General features: G+C 49.4%; 1 protein-coding gene across 7 annotated transcripts in view; it reads left to right on the plus strand.

The window, feature by feature from the left end:
* The window catches only part of LOC116953432 (type 2 lactosamine alpha-2,3-sialyltransferase-like), an 83,865-nt gene extending 62,593 nt beyond the window's left edge, over positions 1 to 21,272 (plus strand). For all 7 annotated transcript variants that reach the window (XM_076075006.1, XM_076075007.1, XM_032973636.2 and 4 more), the window contains 4 exons: positions 4,266 to 4,452; positions 6,483 to 6,620; positions 15,256 to 15,405; positions 18,817 to 21,272. In XM_076075006.1, the coding sequence (XP_075931121.1) occupies positions 4,266 to 4,452; positions 6,483 to 6,620; positions 15,256 to 15,405; positions 18,817 to 18,948 (607 nt within the window). In that variant the 3' untranslated portion in view covers positions 18,949 to 21,272. The remainder of the gene's footprint in view (positions 1 to 4,265; positions 4,453 to 6,482; positions 6,621 to 15,255; positions 15,406 to 18,816) is intronic.
* Positions 21,273 to 21,833: the final 561 nt, after the last annotated feature.

The following is a 21,833-nucleotide window of genomic DNA, read 5'->3' on the forward strand; positions in this document are numbered from 1 at the left end:
CCACTAGACTACCACTACACACCACTACACTACCACTACACTACCACTACACACCACTACACTACCACTACACACCACTACACACCACTACACTACCACTACACTACCACTACACACCACTACACTACCACTACACACCACTACACACCACTACACTACCACTACACACCACTACACTACCACTACACTACACACCACACTACCACTACACACCACTCTACCACTACACTACCACTACACTACCACTACACACCACTACACTACCACTACACTACCACTACACTACACTACCACTACACTACCACTACACTACCACTACACACCACTACACTACACACCACACTACCACTACACACCACTCTACCACTACACTACCACTACACTACCACTACACTACCACTACACTACCACTACACACCACTAGACTACCACTACACACCACTACACTACCACTACACTACCACTACACACCACTACACTACCACTACACACCACTACACACCACTACACTACCACTACACTACCACTACACACCACTACACTACCACTACACACCACTACACACCACTACACTACCACTACACACCACTACACTACCACTACACACCACTACACACCACTACCACTACACTACCACTACACACCACTACACTACCACTACACACCACTACACTACCACTACACTACCACTACACACCACTACACTACCACTACACACCACACACCACTACACTACCACTACACACGACTACACACCACTACACTACCACTACACACCACTACCACTACACTACCACTACACACCACTACACTACCACTACACTACACACCACTACCACTACACTACCACTACACTACCACTACACTACCACTACACTACCACTACACACCACTACACTACCACTACACTACCACTACACTACCACTACACACCACTACACTACCACTACACTACCACTACACACCACTACACTACCACTACACTACCACTACACTACACTACCACTACACTACCACTACACTACCACTACACTACACACCACACTACCACTACACACCACTCTACCACTACACTACCACTACACACCACTACACTACCACTACACTACCACTACACTACCACTACACACCACTAGACTACCACTACACACCACTACACTACCACTACACTACCACTACACACCACTACACTACCACTACACACCACTACACACCACTACACTACCACTACACTACCACTACACACCACTACACTACCACTACACACCACTACACACCACTACACTACCACTACACACCACTACACTACCACTACACTACACACCACACTACCACTACACACCACTCTACCACTACACTACCACTACACTACCACTACACACCACTACACTACCACTACACTACCACTACACACCACTAGACTACGACTACACACCACTACACTACCACTACACTACCACTACACACCACTACACTACCACTACACTACCACTACACTACCACTACACACCACTACACTACCACTACACTACCACTACACTACCACTACACACCACTACACTACCACTACACTACCACTACACACCACTACACTACCACTACACTACCACTACACTACACTACCACTACACTACCACTACACTACCACTACACACCACTACACTACACACCACACTACCACTACACACCACTCTACCACTACACTACCACTACACACCACTACACTACCACTACACTACCACTACACTACCACTACACACCACTAGACTACCACTACACACCACTACACTACCACTACACTACCACTACACACCACTACACTACCACTACACACCACTACACACCACTACACTACCACTACACTACCACTACACACCACTACACTACCACTACACACCACTACACACCACTACACTACCACTACACACCACTACACTACCACTACACACCACTACACACCACTACCACTACACTACCACTACACACCACTACACTACCACTACACACCACTACACTACCACTACACTACCACTACACACCACTACACTACCACTACACACCACACACCACTACACTACCACTACACACGACTACACACCACTACACTACCACTACACACCACTACCACTACACTACCACTACACACCACTACACTACCACTACACTACACACCACTACCACTACACTACCACTACACTATACACCACTACCACTACACTACCACTACACTACACACCACTACACACCACTACACTACCACTACACTACCACTACACACCACTACCACTACACACCACTACACTACCACTACACACCACTACACTACCACTACACTACCACTACACACCACTACACTACCACTACACTACCACTACACACCACTACACTACCACTACACTACCACTACACTACCACACTCGCACGCCACTACACTACCACTACACTACCACTACACACCACTACACTACCACTACACACCACTACACTACCACTACACACCACTACACTACCACTACACTACCACTACACACCACTACACTACCACTACACACCACTACACTACCACTACACTACCACTACACACCACTACACTACCACTACACTACCACTACACACCACTACACTACCACTACACTACCACTACACACCACTACACTACCACTACACTACCACTACACACCACTACACTACCACTACACTACCACTACACACCACTACACTACCACTACACTACCACTACACACCACTACACTACCACTACACTACCACTACACACCACTACACTACCACTACACTACCACTACACTACCACTACACTACCACTACACACCACTACACTACCACTACACTACCACTACACACCACTACACTACCACTACACTACCACTACACACCACTACACTACCACTACACTACCACTACACACCACTACACTACCACTACACTACCACTACACACCACTACACTACCACTACACTACCACTACACACCACTACACTACCACTACACTACCACTACACACCACTACACTACCACTACACTACCACTACACTACCACTACACACCACTACACACCACTACACTACCACTACACTACCACTACACACCACTACACTACCACTACACTACCACTACACACCACTACACACCACTACACTACCACTACACTACCACTACACACCACTACACTACCACTACACACCACTACACACCACTACCACTACACTACCACTACACACCACTACACTACCACTACACACCACTACACTACCACTACACTACCACTACACACCACTACACTACCACTACACTACCACTACACACCACTACACTACCACTACACTACCACGCTCGCACGCCACTACACTACCACTACACTACCACTACACACCACTACACTACCACTACACACCACTACACTACCACTACACACCACTACACTACCACTACACTACCACTACACACCACTACACTACCACTACACACCACTACACTACCACTACACTACCACTACACACCACTACACTACCACTACACTACCACTACACACCACTACACTACCACTACACTACCACTACACACCACTACACTACCACTACACTACCACTACACACCACTACACTACCACTACACTACCACTACACACCACTACACTACCACTACACTACCACTACACACCACTACCACTACACTACCACTACACACCACTACACTACCACTACACTACCACTACACACCACTACACTACCACTACACTACCACTACACTACCACTACACTACCACTACACTACCACTACACTACCACTACACACCACTACACTACCACTACACTACCACTACACACCACTACACTACCACTACACTACCACTACACACCACTACACTACCACTACACTACCACTACACACCACTACACTACCACTACACTACCACTACACACCACTACACTACCACTACACTACCACTACACACCACTACACTACCACTACACTACCACTACACACCACTACACTACCACTACACTACCACTACACACCACTACACTACCACTACACTACCACTACACACCACTACACTACCACTACACTACCACTACACACCACTACACACCACTACACTACCACTACACTACCACTACACACCACTACACTACCACTACACTACCACTACACTACCACTACACTACCACTACACACCACTACACTACCACTACACACCACCACACACGCGCCTGCACAAGCGCCAACAATCTTCGTGCGTGCAGCATGAATGACGCGCCGCTGCGCGGGTTCTCCCGGGACGTGGGGAACCGCACGTCGCTGCGGCTCTGCTACCCGGAGTCGTTGCCGGACACGAGTGCCGAGCACGACCGCTCCTCCTTCCTCGTCTTCCTGCCCTTCAAGTCGCGCGACCTCCAGTGGCTGTTGGCCGTCCTGCGCAAGCAGCCCGTGGTGAGTGCCGCGTGATGGTGACGATGGTAGCGGCAGAGGGCGGGGGCGGCGGGGTAGTTGTTGGTAGGGCCCGCCCCGTTCTGCACGCCGGGGCATCTCGGAGCGATTTACACACGGGATAAGCGACCGGCATCGCGTCTCATCGCAACGCCAGCATCTACGCTCCAAGCGGCCCATAAGTCTGACGATAGTGGGCAATGATTGGCATGTGGTCTAGCCTAGGGGACACCCAGTGGCAGCTGTTCTTGTGTGGCACAAGGTGACTCGGTATCTGCATTTCAAGCTGTCATTAGTCTGCCAATAGTGGGCGTTCATTGGCACGTGGTCTTGCCTGCTCTGGTGGGTGGTGCCTGCCTGCGCTGTAATGGATTGCGCACTGGACCTGCGCTCACAGCATAGCATTTGGTCGGGAATGTTTGGAATGTGCTGCCCCTTACCGCACTGACCCGGAGGTCAACTTGAAGAGACCTCGGAGGTAGCTCCGTGGTGTCCACTTCCCTGGGCCATTCTCCACTGCTCTGTGAGAGTTTCCGAATGGATTCTTCGCTTCTCGACGCGATGCTTACAGCACGACGGGGATAACTTGGGGTGTGTTTTATTCCGGACGCACACAGTACTATAATCCATCACAGATTTTTGGGTTTGGCCACGTGATGATATGAGCAAATGTAGCAAATATATAAGTACTCTATCTGTGATAGAGGTTTTTTTGGGGTTAGATCGCGTAAATATGTGTCGTTAAACCCGCCACCACCCGGCAACCAATTAGAAAGGTTTTGTGACGTAAATAAAACGTGCCAATTCGTTACTAGTTCAGCACACCGGTGATTTGGAGAATGAACCCACAACATTTACAATTGTATCTGATTATATACGTATCTAAAAAGTACCTAATTAGACAAGTATCTGATTAGATACATTCATTCGTGAGAATTGTTCAACTGAGCCGGCGAGTGAGCTGTTACGATAAAAAGTGATCACGCTGAAAGCTGTCACACGTGACAATTCAATGAGTTTCAGTCCTCGCGCGGTGCAGTGAAGGGGTACTTTAGAGAGACGAATTTTCCCAGATCATTATGTGTCGTCTAATCCCGGAGGCGTTCAGTAATGAATAGCGCAAGCGAATAAATGTACAACGCGAAGAAATTACGGCCGAACAAAATACGCGCAGAACGATGGACGCAAGAGCCGTGAACGCTGAAACCAGCATGGCAAGGTGTTGTGATGAGCGCCACACCCAGCCACCTTTGTCTCCCCCAGTACTGACATTGCACCGCCCATGCTGTTTACCCACCAAAAGGTTGCGTTGACTCAAGGCAGGTTCTCCAGGCCGAGTTCGCAGCACAGCGCACGTCACCCCTGTTTGTCCTGGCTGGGAGGGAGGGACTCTGGCCACTGGGAATACGGCTTATTGAACCAGCCCGAGCGCCACCACTCCCCGCTAATCACACGCACGCACAAAATTACAAAGATCCCCCCGTATAGCCTTTAACAGGCTGTTGGGGCAAATGCTGTGAGCGAGCGCAGATGAAAGCCGGCACGGCACATGAGGGGGTTGGTTGCCAGTGGCGATATTTACACACAGAACCACGTACTCATTTGCAACTGAGTTGAACTTGAGGAGGTCCAGGACCGGTTCAGATAATTATAATCGTCACTGGTGTTGGCAATGAGCAGAAATCGAACTTGGGTCGCCGGGCAGAGAGGGCAGGACACTCATCACTGCGCCCCACAACCACCACCACCACTGAGTCACTACTCCACCATCATCAACACCACCACCACTAAATAGTCACACGCTACCACCACCAACATCACCGTTGTCACCAACACCACCATCACTACCACCACTGCTTAGTCACTACATCATCACCACCACCGCTGAGACACTTACACCACCATCATTGCTACTATCACCACCGTCACCACCACCACTACCACCATCAGCGTAACACGAGTTGTTCGTGCGAAGGTCACCGACGCGCTCCAACTGATCGCCACTGAACTCCGTCCGCCCTCGTTGTCTGTAGAGCACGCACGGGTTCTGGAAGACTCCGCCGAAGGCAACGTCGTTCGAGAGCGACCACATGAACATCATCAACCCCGATCTCATCAAAGTGGCCGGGCAGCACTTCGTCGGAATCTCTACGGAGAATCTCATCTCAGCGGTAACGTCGAGCACGCACAGAGGCACGCAACAACAACAACAACCGCCATTCGCCACTAAGTGGCGGTGACGTCACCACGACGCTTGTGCCAGGCAATGTGCACCCTGAGGCCACGTGAAGTGTCGAACGCCCGCTGGCAGGAGGTCACGGGGCAGACCCAGGTGCCACGGGTCGACTGACTGAGATGACTGGCTGATGCACCACCTGTGCCCCCTACTGTGCCAACCTGCTGTGCTTTAGCCACCCGGCGCTCCGCTCATTGTTCTGAGCGTCGCTCCTCCGCCCTCCGTTGTTGTTGGAGGGCGACTATCTCCAACTGCCCAGTAGCGTCCTTCACGAGCCTCCTCCACAGAGGGCGATCTTGACACCGCTGGTACCAGTTATCGGCAAGTCCACTCAGCTCCACGTCCTCCTGTACCACATCACTCCATCTCTTCTCTAGCCAGTGCCGCGCCCGCTTAGCCCCCTCAATCCGGCTGAACAAAAGCTGTTTCGGCATGCGGTGGCTGGGCATGCGGGCTACATGACCCAGCCATCGCAGCCTTGCCCGCCGGAGGAGCTCACCGATGGGACCTTGCCCAGATCTTTCAAAGATTTGTGAGCTCCTCACACAATCCAGTCTGGTTAAACCCAGGATCGATCATAGGCAGGCCAGCCTAAATGTTTCTAACCGGCCAAGATGTTCCATTAGGGGGGTCCACGTTTCGCAAGCGTAGAGAAGGGAGGGAATGACCGTGGCCGAGAAGACCTGAAACTTAGTGCGGAGCGACAGACCAGGTAGCTTCCACACAGCGTTACGCAACCGATGAAAAGATATTGCCGCTCGACTGATTCGGAGTGAGACCCCTGCTGTTAAACTGGAGCCAGTCATAAGCACACTGCCCAGGTATGGGAAACTCTCCACTCTCTCCACAACTGCCCCATCACCGATTGGGAGTTGTGGGGGTGGAGTGTCCGATGGTACAAAATACCCAGGCAGGTGCTTAGTTTTGGTGGGGCTGATGGTAAGGCTACACCTCTTAGTGGCACGCTCCAGTCTCAGCAGCAGCGTCTCCAACTCCTCCTCTGACTGAGCAGCTATTACCAAATCATCAGCATACATAACGTGGTTGAGCAATAGGGAGCCATCCCTTGACCGCACCCGGGCATCGATCAGCCTCCCATTATATCTGTACCATATGGAGATTCCCCCGGTACAGCTATTGAAGGCTTCACGAACTACGTGGTCAAAATAGATGTTAAATAATGTGGGAGCCAGAGGACATCCCTGTCGCACCCCAAGGTGTACAGGGAATGGCTCTGACTCCCGGCCACGTAGTTTTACCCGGGCCCGCTCACCATCATGAAGGTCCTTAATGATCGTGAGCAGAGGGTCAGGTACTCCAAAAGCACGAAGAACGACCCAGAGCCCAGGCCTACTGATGGTATCATAGGCCTTGACCAGGTCAATAAAGCAGAGATGTAGGTCTTGTTGGAATTCCCTACACCTCTGCTGTAGCAGACGGACAGAAAATATGGCATCTGTGCAGGACTGCCCTTTCCTGAAACCGCATTGGGGCTCCGCAAGCCTCTCCTTAGCATGCCTGGCAAGGCGATGCTGAATAATCCTTGCCAGGACCTTTCCCGGCACACTGAGGAGTGAGATGCCCCTGTAGTTGTTACAGTCTGTGCGGTCCCCCTTCTTAAAAAGGGGGACCACCAGGGCATCCTTCCAATCCTGCGGAACCCGTCCAGTGGTCCAGACTGTTGTTATGATGTCATATAGGGCAGTTTGTGCACAAACGCCACCCTCCCTCAGCATTTCGCTTGGGAGATCATCTCTGCCCGCTGCCTTTCCTGGTCTCAGACTCCGGATCGCCTTCAGTACTTCCTCAACAGATGGCACCTCAGCCAGCCACTCACAGGGGGTGACTTCTTCCAATATTTGAGGCACTGCAGCCTCAGCAGGGTCATCCTCACTTTGTGCCACGATGTTTTCCTGGCTGAGGGATTTTCCCTCCCCCAGGACCTCACAGAAATGCTCAGCAAATCTCCAAACCTGTTCCTGGGGGTCGGAGATTGGATCACCGTTTTTTCCCCTAATGATGGTAATAGGTGTGGCGCTGCAGGTTACTTTTTTGATGGAGTTAAATAGAGATTTGTGATCGCGGGCCACTGAGGCAGACTCCATCTCCTCAGCAACCCGCGACCACCACCCATCCTTGCAGCGCCTCACGGCTCTCCGAACCTCCGAGCGAAGGCTGCGGTAAGCCTCCTCATTCCCTGACGTGGGATTCTGTAGCCGATGACAGTGGGCCTGTCGCTTTTTCTCAACCATCCTGAACACCTCCTCTGTCAGCTAGGGTCTCTGGGGAGGTCTGGACCGCATACCTAAAGCAGCCATTGCAGCTGCATAAGTCACAGTCCTAAACCTCGCCCATTTACCCTCGACATCAGGAGGAGTCGGGGACGATGCCAATCCCAGCCGCAAGTGATGATGAAATTCTCGCTTGCAACTTTCATCAGATAACTGAGACCAGGCCACTTTAGGTCGGAATGGGGTCCTGGGTGTACACCCACCACCAGAGTGGAAGAATGGCAGGTGCATCTTACAGATGACTAGTCGATGGTCAGAGGGCAGATCAGCTCCACGGTACGTCCTGGTGTCAAGGACATGGGCTCGCATCCGCTGGTCCATCACTATGTAGTCCAGCAGATGTTCTTGCTTGGACCCGGCATGCTTCCATGATGTTGTGTGGATGCGCCGATGCCGGAACAGCATGTTGGTAATTACAAGGCCATGGGCTGCACAAAAATCTAGCAGCCTCCTACCGTTGTTATTGAGCTGATCTGGCCCATGCCCTCCAATCACTCCAGACCAGGTGCCAGTATCATGACCAACTCGGGCATTGAAGTCACCCAACATGATGACTCTATCCCAAGGGGCCACTTTAGCCAGCACCTGTGACAGGAGGTCATAGAAGGTATCTGACTCATCGGCTTTGCCTGTATCCCTCCACGGATGTTGATCTTCGGTGAGGGCATAAGTAACCACGACCACCATTCCTCGCCTCCGGTTGATGGGAAGGCGAGCCCAAAGTAGCCTGGGGCTTACAGCTTCCCACACCTCACCGCCACACTCCCACGCCCCCTTCATTCTTTTGTTCAAAAGAAGAGCCCACCCTGTTGTTTGGCAGTCTGCTGCCCCGAGTAGAGGACTGTCCACCCCTCATGGTGGCAGGAGCCAGAGCCGGTCCACCGGACCTCCTGAATGCCGCATAGATCCAGGCGGTACCGGTCCAGCTCCCGACAGAGGAGTGGCAGCCTCTCCTCCGCAGTGAGCGTTCGAACATTCCACGTGGCCACCCGTAGTGGCTTTTCGTTGTTTCTGGAGTAGCCCCGAGGGTAGGAATTCAATCTCCTGGCTCCTTCAATTGGGGTTTGGCCAGGAGAGGTCATAGACGCCTGGCCCCCCGGGGCCTCCGGCACAAGCTTATTAGTTACAAGACGCACGCACGCAAGCACGCGCGGCGTGATGGAGAAACCTCCGATGCGAACTCCCGCGAGGCATTGCGTTGGAGAGCGACCCCGTGCAGAGCTGCTCTTTGGTTTCCCGAGTCCGTGTCTCCCCTTGCATTTCCCCCCCCCCAAAACAGTGTTTAGAGTCACACGAGTGGCGATAACACAGCAACGCTTAGTTCCCACCGTCGACGTTGAGACTGCATAGGTAACGATGGTGGATGGAGGGGGCGGGGGGGCGGGGCGATTTTTTGCGTGGTCACCGTTGATCGGAATGATATCGTACGATACGAAATCCATGATGAATCCTCCCGTCCACTTTCCTAAATCGGGATTATTGTTGTTCTGTTTTATTTATTTGATTTATTTTCGTATAATTTCTCCCGACCAAATATTCACAAAATAAAAAAATCTCAATAATAAAATAGGAACAAACTCAACACGTGTGTCAATGACAACACCGCGTGTGTGTGTGTGCGTGTGTGATTGGGCGTGATGCTGGCCACCCACCCCCACGTGTGCCGTGCCGGCCTGCCTAGGTGCTGCTCGCTAACATAACTTTCCCAAACATTCTGTTACACGTTACACGGGGGATCTTTGTACTTGGTCTTAAAGAAAAAATATCCTAGGCGACGTTGCGGACAATGTTCCTTCTTCGTAGTACATAGGGAGGCCCGTAGAGAGAGGGAGTGGATGATGGGAGTTGGAGACAGCTGCGCTTGTTTACTCCGTGGGTACCTGATGAGAATTAGGGTGAGACATTTGTTTTCGATGACCCGGTTTTTAAATTGGCATGTGAATAGGGACGCTAACTGTAGCTGATGAGTAGTAATTAAACAGGTGTCACGTTGCCTGTTTAACAAGCCAGCTTCGGGTGACGTGCTTGTTCTGACTTCCTGGATTATGTCATGAGAATACTTGGCGCAATTTCAAGAGAAGCGTCGCGTACCCACTTCGTACTTTTGTGAGGATTACTTTTCAGCTCACCGGTGAGCAAACCTGTCAACCCCTTATCAGCGCCCTACCTTATTACAGACCAACTCAGACCTTATTGGTCACCCCGTGCCCCTTATAAATCTCAACGTTCATCCTACAAAGTCCCACCACAAGGGAGAAACACAAACAAATATATTTGTTTTGTTGTTGCCCGTAGTGAAACGGCTGTACGCCGTATGGACCTGAAAACTCAATTTGCCTGTACAAGAACACGGAGTAAAACCGTATGGGTTGACAGCTATGGGTGAGTGAGCTGACTAATTAACAATCAGCGCACCGCTAAACGTTCGTTGTGCACCACGTGACAATGACGTTTATTTGGCCGCGTCTGGTGGTGGAAGGTCTTTCGTGGCCTAACCCCACAAAAAAATTATTAATCAAAATAAAGTTCTAATGAAATAGCTAATTCCCCTTCAAATTATGTGCTTTTCAAAAATGTTTTCCACGGTGATCGGTGACATGATGTTGAACGTCTTTTGCACGTAGCCAACCGTGCTAATCGGAGGTGATGTTTGTACGAATTTTTTTTGGTAGTTTCTTGTGAATGACATTCATTTATCTTTTAGGCCACCGGCTCTTCGCTGGGTGGCTGCTGCCAGCTTGTCTGTGGTTCCTGCTCCTGGCGGTGGCGCGTTCTGAGTTGTTATCATGACCACCATCATCGTCACGCGTATCCAACAAGAGGGGGGCCCTTGCGCCAGGTCGTGCGACCTCTTACGACGGCACCGGCAGCGGAAGCTTTCTCTCGCTGCCCCTCGTGGCATCTCGCGGGCGACTTGTCCGCACCGCCCGCTAAATTGAGGGCACGACCACGGGGGGAGGGGGGTGGAATGGGTGCGCCGTTCCTGCGTGCGGTGGTAATCCGCTCCGCCGGGGGGGGGGGGCTTCAGTAGATCGAGACGACGGGCAGCTGCGGTGCCCCGAATAACGACGGCAGCCCCCTTCGAAGTTGAGTAGCCGCACGCGCGCGGCTTTCTAAACGCGCCGTGGATCGCAAAGTCGCGACGATTAAACAGCTGCCGCACGGCCACCACTTTTGAGCAAAACTTAACGTGACACCACCCCCCGCCTCAGACAATCAATCGCGTAAGTTGAACCTCGGGCTAGCGGGTGTGGTGGAGCATTTGTTAAGGGGTTGTGTTGCTTTTAACGATTGCCAGCGAAATTAATTTACACCCTTTCGGCCAGCAGACCGCAGACTTGGTGAAAAATATCGCGCGACAGAATCGCTGAGCTCGCACTTGAGAGGTGCCGCGCCTTGACCCCCGGGTTGTATCGCTCATTCGCTCGGCCCAATGCCCCACCCCAGCGATTCGCTGTTAAACGCTGCGGGATGCGCTGGCTGCCTGACAAATGTGGAACTTCTGGTTTTGGTCCTCGTGCCGAGTTGTTTGGACAGCCGCCCGACAATGTGATCAATTCCCATGTGCGTGTGTGCATGCATGTGTACGTACGTGTGAGCTATGAGTGTGCATGTGGGGAGCTGTGGCGTGGAAGTTAGAGGGCCGCGCGACGAATCCAGCGTTCGATTCCCGCTCACGGCCAACACCAGTGGTGACAATTATCTGAACCGGTCCTGAGCCTCCCCTAGGTCGACTCAACATTAAATTAGTACCTGGTGCGGTGTGTAAAGCATCGCTGGCCGCCCACCCCCTCGCGTACCGTGCCGGCCTTCATAGGTGCTCGCTAACAGCACTTGCCCCAACAGTATGCTAAGACGAGACAGGGGAGTGAAAGGGAAGCAGAAGTGGTGCTCTGAGTGTGCTGCATCCCGCTCTTGGCCAATGCCAGTGACAATCTGCACCAGTTCTGGGCCTCCCCTCAGCCTCAACCGAGTTCCTGGTGTGGTGTGTAAACATCGCCACTGGGGAGGCAAAGCATTCCCTGTCCACATCCATCAGCCATGCAGATTTCCACACGGCCCGTATCTGATTGGAGAGCCTTTCGACATCTGTCAAATTCACTGGGATTGGTTCAGGCCAGCCTCGATCTCAATAGCTCGTCAACCAGTTCCAGAGTTAAATTGTGTTGATCCCAGGTGCTGCTGACATGAGGCACTCCCAGAAGGCCGTGTTGGCCGATGGGATGTGTAACAAAATAAACAAAAAAACGTTTATGCGAAGAGACGGATACGGCGAGGAGGAATGTTTCCAGTTATTCGTACCACTATCGTCTTTTTGTACTGCTTGTTGGTGTAACGTTCTTACACACCACGTGTGTCGGGCATCATTACAAATTCATACCTCCGCCCCTTGTGTCAGTTATCGCATACTGGCGGCACATTCTGAAGGTTGAAAGTTAAAACGCCGGTCAGGAATCGACTAAACACATTATACCTTAATGGTGGAACAAACTAAGTATTAGATCATTTTGGTGCTATAAATGTCCAAATGATGGGTCAATTTGTTGAGCTATCATTTGTGGCCAGGTCGCTTCTGAATAATAAGTTCATACCTCAGTGGGCGTGGCCTGGTAGCATGGGGATGGTTGAATTTTTTTGTATGTGTTGGGGTGATGTGTTTACCTTTCTTGTACTTTGCACTGCTATCATGTTTTTGTACTGTTTGTTGTTGTAACCCGCCCCTACTGGACATCTGTGAAAATAACGAACTTTATAGCTCAACGGATTCCTCCGGTATCATCAATGTTATAATTCTGATCCCTGCAAAAAATGAACGCGTGGCTCCCTCTTGTGGACGAACACTGATACAGTAATGCGTCCGTCGAGCGGAGCTTGGGAATCCTTTATTCTGCAGGACTGTCGGTTCCATTCCTCGACCAATCGGACAACATGAACTCAAAGTAGTGTTTTTCTGGGTTAGATCGCGTAAATATAAATGTGTCGTTAAACCCGCCACCACCCGACGCAGTCAATTAGCAAGGTTTGTCACCTAAACAAAATGTGCCAATTCGTTACGAGTCCAGCACACCGCTGTGTTGGAGAGTAAACCCACAACATTTACATTTTCGAGTACGACGTTTCGCCAGTAATTACAACCAGCATCATGATGGCTTTACTCTCCAACACACCGCTGTGCTGTACTAGTAACGAATTAGCACGTTTTGTTTACGTGACAAATCTTACTAATTGGCTGTCTGGTAGTGGCGGGTTTAACACACATTTATATTTCCACGATCTAACCCAAAAAACCTCTATTATAGATAATATTGGTCAAGAAAGCCTACGTGTTAAAATTAAAGTATCTGTTAACATGGGCGGTGTGTAAATATCAGCAACTGGGGAGACAAATGCGGCTGGGCGTGGTACTGGTCACACCACCACCTTCTTGCGCTCTGACAGCCTTCAGAGGCGATTCTATTTGATTAAAAATATTTGTAAAAACTCGTCCCCTGCTAAAGAGGGCATCGCAATGCTTTACAGTATAAGTTGAACGAAGGTAGTTACTATACCTATACAATCAAGAAACCTATAAAAAATATATCACAATGAGAGGACATACTCAAGGAAAAGCTAAAAGGAAACCAATGAGTCTCGCAGAGTTTCCTGAACTCTTTGTTTGCAAGTTCACCACAAGTTTATGTGGTTAATACAGACATGATTCCTTGCGAAAGGTTTCTGTTTGGTGTTTGAACATCTTAACACCTCCTGTTTTATTGCCAGAAAGGGTAAAACCTATTCTTATATATTTCCTAAACTGTTTGGTGCTCGGAGCCAATCTGAGGGCCGGCGAAAGAGAGTTCACATGTTAGGTGCCACACTCGAGAAGGCCCTACTACTGCCCAACGTAGAATGATCGCAAGCAGCACTTGCCCCAATAGTCTGTGAAAGGCTAAACAGCGGGATCTGTGTGTTGATGTGTGTGTGGAGCGGCAGTGGAGCGGTTAGAGTGCTGCGCTATGGCCCCGGCGACACGAGTTCGATTCCCGCTCATGGCCAACCCCAGTGACGATTATCTGAACTGGTCCTGAGCCTCCTCTAGGTCGACTCAGCCCCAAATGAATGCCTCGTGCGTTTGTGTAAACATCGCCACTCGGGAGACAAAGGCGGTCGGGTGTTGTGTGGGCCACCCACCCCCTCGTGTGCAGTGCTGGCCTTGATCGATGCCCGCATACAGCGCTTGCCCCAACAGTCTGTTAAAGATTACACGGGGGGGGGGATCTTTTTGTTTTTATTTCACAGCCCCTGACTCCCACAACGGGCATCATCGCCATCACGATCGGGCTGCGTCTGTGCGACGAGCTGCACATCGCCGGCTTTGGTTACAACACCAGTTCCCCGGACAACCCGGTGCATTACTACGGCAACAACACCATGTCCTTCATGAACAAGGTGCGCGCAGGCCCCAGCGTCCGCACGACGGGGATCCCATGTCCCTCCGACCACCAGAGGGTTCATCGTCATCATCGTCGTCTTAATAATGATGATAATGCCAAGCTATAACGCGCCACCGTCGCCGCACAGCTCTCGCCCATCGCTCCTCTCGTAGAGAGAGAGAGAGGATGGCTCAGAGGCGTGAGGAGGAACCGCATCAGGAGTGGGGAAGGCAGCACTGGCGGTCAGGCGGTTTGAGTTGGCGCTACCAACAACTGCCCAAGCTCTGCGGTCCTCTGTAAAGGTGTTATTTGCCAATTGACGAGTGTTTACACGCAAGCCCCATACGGACGGAACTGGTGGAGTCCACATTTTTGCTGCACCACCTCCTCCTGGGAAGCCAGGCGATGGCTCATCGACGCCCACGGGGAACGAGATTTGTAAAAATGCTTGGGATCCACCAACCTTCACCTCCACAGTGCTGCAGGCATGCGCCACCACCGCCCGGCTAAAGAATGTCTGTATCTAGTCACTAAGCCAGCCCTACTGAGACCCTGGGTCTGAGTGCCTCTCTCTCTCTCTCTGTCAGAGGGTTCATAATGTCAGAGCCAGCACCACTAGGCTCACTCTCTGACAGACAGAGAGAGACACTCAGACCCAGGGTCTCAGTGGTGCTGGCTCAGTGTCTATATCAGTCACTGAGCCAGCCCCACTGAGACCCTGGGTCTGAGTGCCTCTCTTTCTCTCTCTCTGTCTGTCAAAGGATTCATAATGTCAGAGCCAGCACCACTGGGTTCACCCTCTGACAGAGACATTCAGACCCAGGGTCTCAGTGGTGCTGGCTCAGTGTCTATATCAGTCACTGAGCCAGCCCTACTGAGACCCTGGGTCTGAGTGCCTCTCTCTCTGTCAGACGGTTCATAATGTCAGAGCCAGCACCACTGGGTTCACCCTCTGACAGAGAGAGACACTCAGACCCAGGGTGTGAGTGTCTCTCTCTCTCTGTCAGAGGGTTCATAATGTCAGAGCCAGCACCACTGGGTTCACCCTCTGACAGACAGAAAGAGACACTCAGACCCAGGGTCTCAGTGGTGCTGGCTCAGTGTCTATATCAGTCATTGACCCAGCACCAATGAGACCCTGGCTTCTAGACGTGGATGAATGTCCCCGGCAAGCCATGGCTCAAATAATCCCCATGATCGCACAACAAGGAGAGACCCCCCCCCCTTCCAGCTTTGGATTGATAAACGGGGCTCTATCTGAAAGAATAGGTTTTATCCTTTCTGGCAATAAAACAGGCGTTAATGTTAAAACATCAAACTGAAACCTTTTTAAAGGAATCATGTCTGCATTAATCACACATACATGTGGTGAACATGCAAACAAAAAAACATGCTCTGATAGTATATGCAATGTGTTTTAAATTGATTGGTCCACACCAGAGACAGCTTTCTTTAGAGCCTAGTCTCAAACAGTGTTAGACCATAGGACGCCTAAAGGCGAACAGCACAAAGACTACACAATCCGCAAGGCCATCACTCCAGTCACGAAGTAGGTTCCTCTTGAGGAGCCATTCAAAACCATCACCTTACCCTACATTGCTGGGGTCACAAAAAAGACTTCCAAAATCCTGAATAAACACAAGATCCAGGTCCGATTCAACACAGTACATAAAATCCGTGATCTGGTTCCGTCTGTAAAAGATGCTGTTCCAGATATACAGTACCCGGGTGTTTACAAACTAAGTTGCCTCTGTGGTAGCAACTACATTGGAGAAATCAAACGACATATCTCGGACCGCATCCGCGAACATAAAGCAGACTTGAAACACGGTAGGACTAACTCCTCGTCCGTGGCAGATCACTGTTATAATTCAGTGGGCTCACATGACATTGACTTCTCCAAGACGGAGGTTCTCTGCAAGCCATCCGGCTACCACGAAAGATTCGTTCATGAGGCCATCCACATATACAAACACAGAGACAATTTCAACCGAGAAGATGGATTCTGGCTTAGTAACCATTGGAAAGATGTTATAAACCATTTCAGTTCTTAATTGATTGTATTTTACGGTGACCTTCAGACCGCAGTAAATTCGCTAGCACTGCCTCTTGATATCTTTCACACCACAGTCAATGGTATGGTTTATAACATGTAGTATAATAATAAATAGTACAGCATCGTAATGTTTAACATAATTCATAAGGCAATATATAGTATCGTAATTGCATAATGAATATACAGCAGTGTGTCATACATTAAGGTTGACAGAATAAGACAGTGTAATATTACAAGTCTAATATTTTTATAGTCTAAAGTATAGGGTAGTACACAGTAACGCATTGTATAACTTACAAATTTTCCCACTGCCCCCGTTCAGTGGTCCACCGGACGTACCACACCATCAACAGAACAAAAGAATGATTAACTTAATTTCCCCACTGCCCCCGTGCAGTGGCCCAGCGGACGTACCGCACCATCAACAGAACAACAGAATGATTAACTTAGCCCCACACCCCATCAATGTCCCCCACTTGGCCCCGCCCTTAACACAACTGTTTTATTGCCAGAAAGGGTAAAACCTATTATTTTATTTTGATACTGGCAAGGGAGGTCCCATGAATGGCTCGATCTGCACCGTGATTATAGAATTACATAGTGATACGTAAAAATAATGATACTCGCATATATATTGTGCCCATAACGTAACCAAACGTCTCAGAGCACGTATCTTTTTTACGTGCGGGACTCTCTATGAGCAGCTCGTCCGGACGTGTGGCACAAAGCGAACAAAGCATCTTGCCTGTGATTTGGCATTAATATACCGGTAGGGGGCGATCTTGCCATACGTTATATCAATTGGTTAATTTCAGAGTGATTTGTCACATTTACCATTACTATTATTCCGTTTATTTACCCAGGAAAGTTCCACTGAGTCTGTATGACTGTTTTTCACGAGGATCCTGCAAAGGTTTTCACAGCAGGAGGGCGATGCCCGCTGCTATGTGTAATCCTAAATTGACTGTTTTTCACGAGGATCCTGCAAAGGTTTTCACAGCAGGAGGGCGATGCCTGCTGCTATGTGTAATCCTAAATTACTCAACTGCAGTGTAATATATCAAATTGAACAACTTTGTCCAGTGACGCTGGCACACGATGGCCTACTCTTGCGAATGACATCACAGGGTCTTTGACGTCCCCTGTGAAGCAGACGGCACATTATTTCATGCTTAACATACCCGCAGCATTAACCAGGGCGGCCGCTGCGGATCGAACCACAAACCTCTGCAACAAGCGACGAGCACATCCACTGCCACGGCTGGGCCGTGTTCCCTTCCCAGCGATCGTTCAGCGTTTCCGCTTTGCAGCGAATGAACGAGAAAAGCACGTGAGCAGCTGTTGATCGCCGTGCCCTTCCTTGTCTTGCAGTCAACGACCCACAACATCACGGCGGAAGGAGCTTTCATTCACAAGCTCGTGGAGGACCGAGTTATCCTGGACCTGACGAGGCCGAGCAACAACCACGATACTCGGAAGAATGAACCGTGCAAAAGCACGTAACGTTATTTAACAAATAAAATTACGCGATTTTTTTTAGCATAATTTTAAAGTTTTTTAATGTATTACCAATTCACATTCCAACGATAATACGATGACGATGGCGACGATGAAAAGTCTGTCACGAGCTGATGAACGCGTTGTTTACCTACGAAACCGCTCGATGCGAGCGGCACGGTAAATGAGAAAGTGGCCGTAGAAGATAATGTCATGGAACTAACTCTGAGGTCGCTTCAATTGGTGTCTAATCGACACTGGACGGTGGAGCGTTTCACGTGCCGTGCGGCAATCGGTAGTGGTGCTTGGCGTAAAGCAAACCAACCTATTTCATCTGCATCTCTCTTGTCATCTCACTTAATTTAATTGGGGGGGACTCACAAAAAAAATGATTACGAGGCCCCCCCCCCACCAATTAGCCAGTGCCACCACAGATGGCAATGAAGTTTCATCTTCAGTTCACACAATGAGGATCATGAGAAGTCCTGCTATTTTTTAAATTAATGATTCATATATCGAGTATTCCATCACACACACAAAAACCCAAACTATGAACGTTTTTATTTCGGCATTGTCATACTGCTTTGCACTGGCTTTGGGAAGCCAATGTGATTGAGCTCATTGGCTTGTGATTGGTCGATCGCACTTTCAAGCCAATTTTCTAAATGATGGTTTTCACACAAAAAGAAAACCTATCCACGTTTCCCGCTCCCCCCCCCCATTTTATTTAATTTTAAGAAGCTGTTGTCCATTTCATATTTTTTTAGAATGTAAAAGAAAAGTGAAAAATTCATTGCAATGTATGGAAATGAATGTGGCGTGTGGAAGACGGCATAATACCGCCGCTGCCTTATCTGTAGATGCTCAAGAAATGTCAGCGGTGAATGTCATGAAGAGTGACTGCAGTGTCATACGAACGACACTACCTGCAATAGAAAGTTGCGGGGTTTTTTTGTTTGTTAAATCATCGTAGCAATTAAGTTGTATTGATTGTAAATAATACAAACCTTAGACATATCACGTTACCGCGTGGGGTTTCCACGGTTGTGCCGCCTTGTAGCTTCTCCGATGTTTTTTTTCGGGTTGTGTTGTTCGGAAAACGATTTTTGACGTTTTTGCTCCCAGCGGTTGTGGCGAAACGTTGAGCACCATGCCAAAACTTGCCGGAACAACCCCACGGAGAACACAGCAGAGAGCCATGTCCTGTCATATAATTTAAACTATGGATTTTATTTTAAATCAAGACAAAAGTAGCTCTCTCTGCTGTGTTTTTGAGTCATACTGCGTGCTGTGTGAGCTGTTCTGCGTGATGTCCGGCGCTTCGTTCCACTTGCAGAGAGCATCTTCAACAACCGAACAACACGTGGAGGAGCTATACGGCACAATCACAAAGAGCCCTGCGTGGGCGTATCCAAGACTCATTTTATAGGAGGCTACTGCTTGGAATTGGGCAACCAATTCCATTTAAGAGTTCAGACACATTTTTTGAAGTGATCACATACCTGTCAACCCCTTATCAGTGCCCTACCTTATTACAGATCAATTCAGACATTATTGGTCAACCCGTGCCCTTTATAAATCTCAACGTAAATCCTACAAAGTCCCATCACAAGGGAGAAACACAAATAGATACATTTTTTGCCCGTATTGAAACAGCTGTACGCGGTATGGACCTGAAAACTCAATTACCCTGTACAAGGATACGGGTAACCCGCATGGGTTGACAGATAAGTCATCTTATCCCTACTGAAACTAAAATAAACACATTACCATAATAATGTGAAATACAGTACAACAATTTGAAAACATTGTCAACATTTCTACTTGTAGGAATCCTACATTATGCTAAAAGAGTGAATTGGGCTGAGCCTGATTGTGTTCGTATCAAGTTAATGGTTAGGTGTCCCTTATCATTAACTGAGGAAAAGTAAAATGTGCGTATATATTGTCTGGTGTATTGCACATTTTTACATTAATGTATTTTTTATTATTAGAATTATCGTCTCGTTTGTTTAAATGTCTAGTGCCTTAATATTATATAATGTGAAAACCACTTACAATGCTACTGTAAATCTGTCGGAAGACTGAAGGGTTATTGAGCATAGTTTCGTAACCTTTCATTGTTTCTCTGTTTAGTCATTTTCTGCTGCTAAGAAAATTGTGTTGTTTTTACAATTTTAACAGATGATTAAACAACACCGGCTTAATTGTTTGTCCTCAATGTTGGTTTGACAAGGGTGGGAAAACCCCGATTTTTTTGCCCGACAAATCGGGTTATTGGGTTTAATGGAATTAAATCCGATTTTTCCGATTAAAACCTGGTTTTATTATTGGCGTCTCGTGCACACTTCAATCCTGCTCCTCGTCGTCGTCGTCCGCCGCCGCGTCGTCTTCGTCGTCGCTCTCGCCGCTGGACTCGGTGTTGTCGTTGCCGTCGTCGGGCGTCGGGGTAGTCGTAGAACGCGTTGAGGTTCGACTTGATGACGAGCTTCTCGACTGTGTCGGGCGCCAGGCTGTTCCTCAACTTGGAATGGATAAATCCCATCGTCGAGAAGTTTCGCTCAGACGCAGCGGCGGCAGTCGACGTGGCCATGCGGAACAGTTTGATGGCGATCTTCTGGAGCGCGGGATAGTCGCTGCCGTCGAGTGACGAACTCACGACGAAGGCCTGGGCGAGGGCCGAACGCACCGCGTGGCTCAGGCGCATGGCGGCTGAGCCACGCGTGCGACTGAAATCCCGACTTTTGATTTAAAGCTTTCGTGACTGCAGTAATTCATATTCTTAGCTCTTTCGGTAAAGTCACGTTGAAGGGAAACAATAAAATAATAAAATATATATAAAACAATAAAAATTCTCACATAAATTAAATTAATGCAAACCGACACACCTG

This window comes from Petromyzon marinus, chromosome 51 (genome assembly GCF_048934315.1).
Source record: "Petromyzon marinus isolate PM22_M1 ecotype Great Lakes invasive population chromosome 51, UKy_Petmar_22M1.pri1.0, whole genome shotgun sequence".
NCBI classification, from domain to species: Eukaryota; Metazoa; Chordata; class Hyperoartia; order Petromyzontiformes; family Petromyzontidae; genus Petromyzon; species Petromyzon marinus.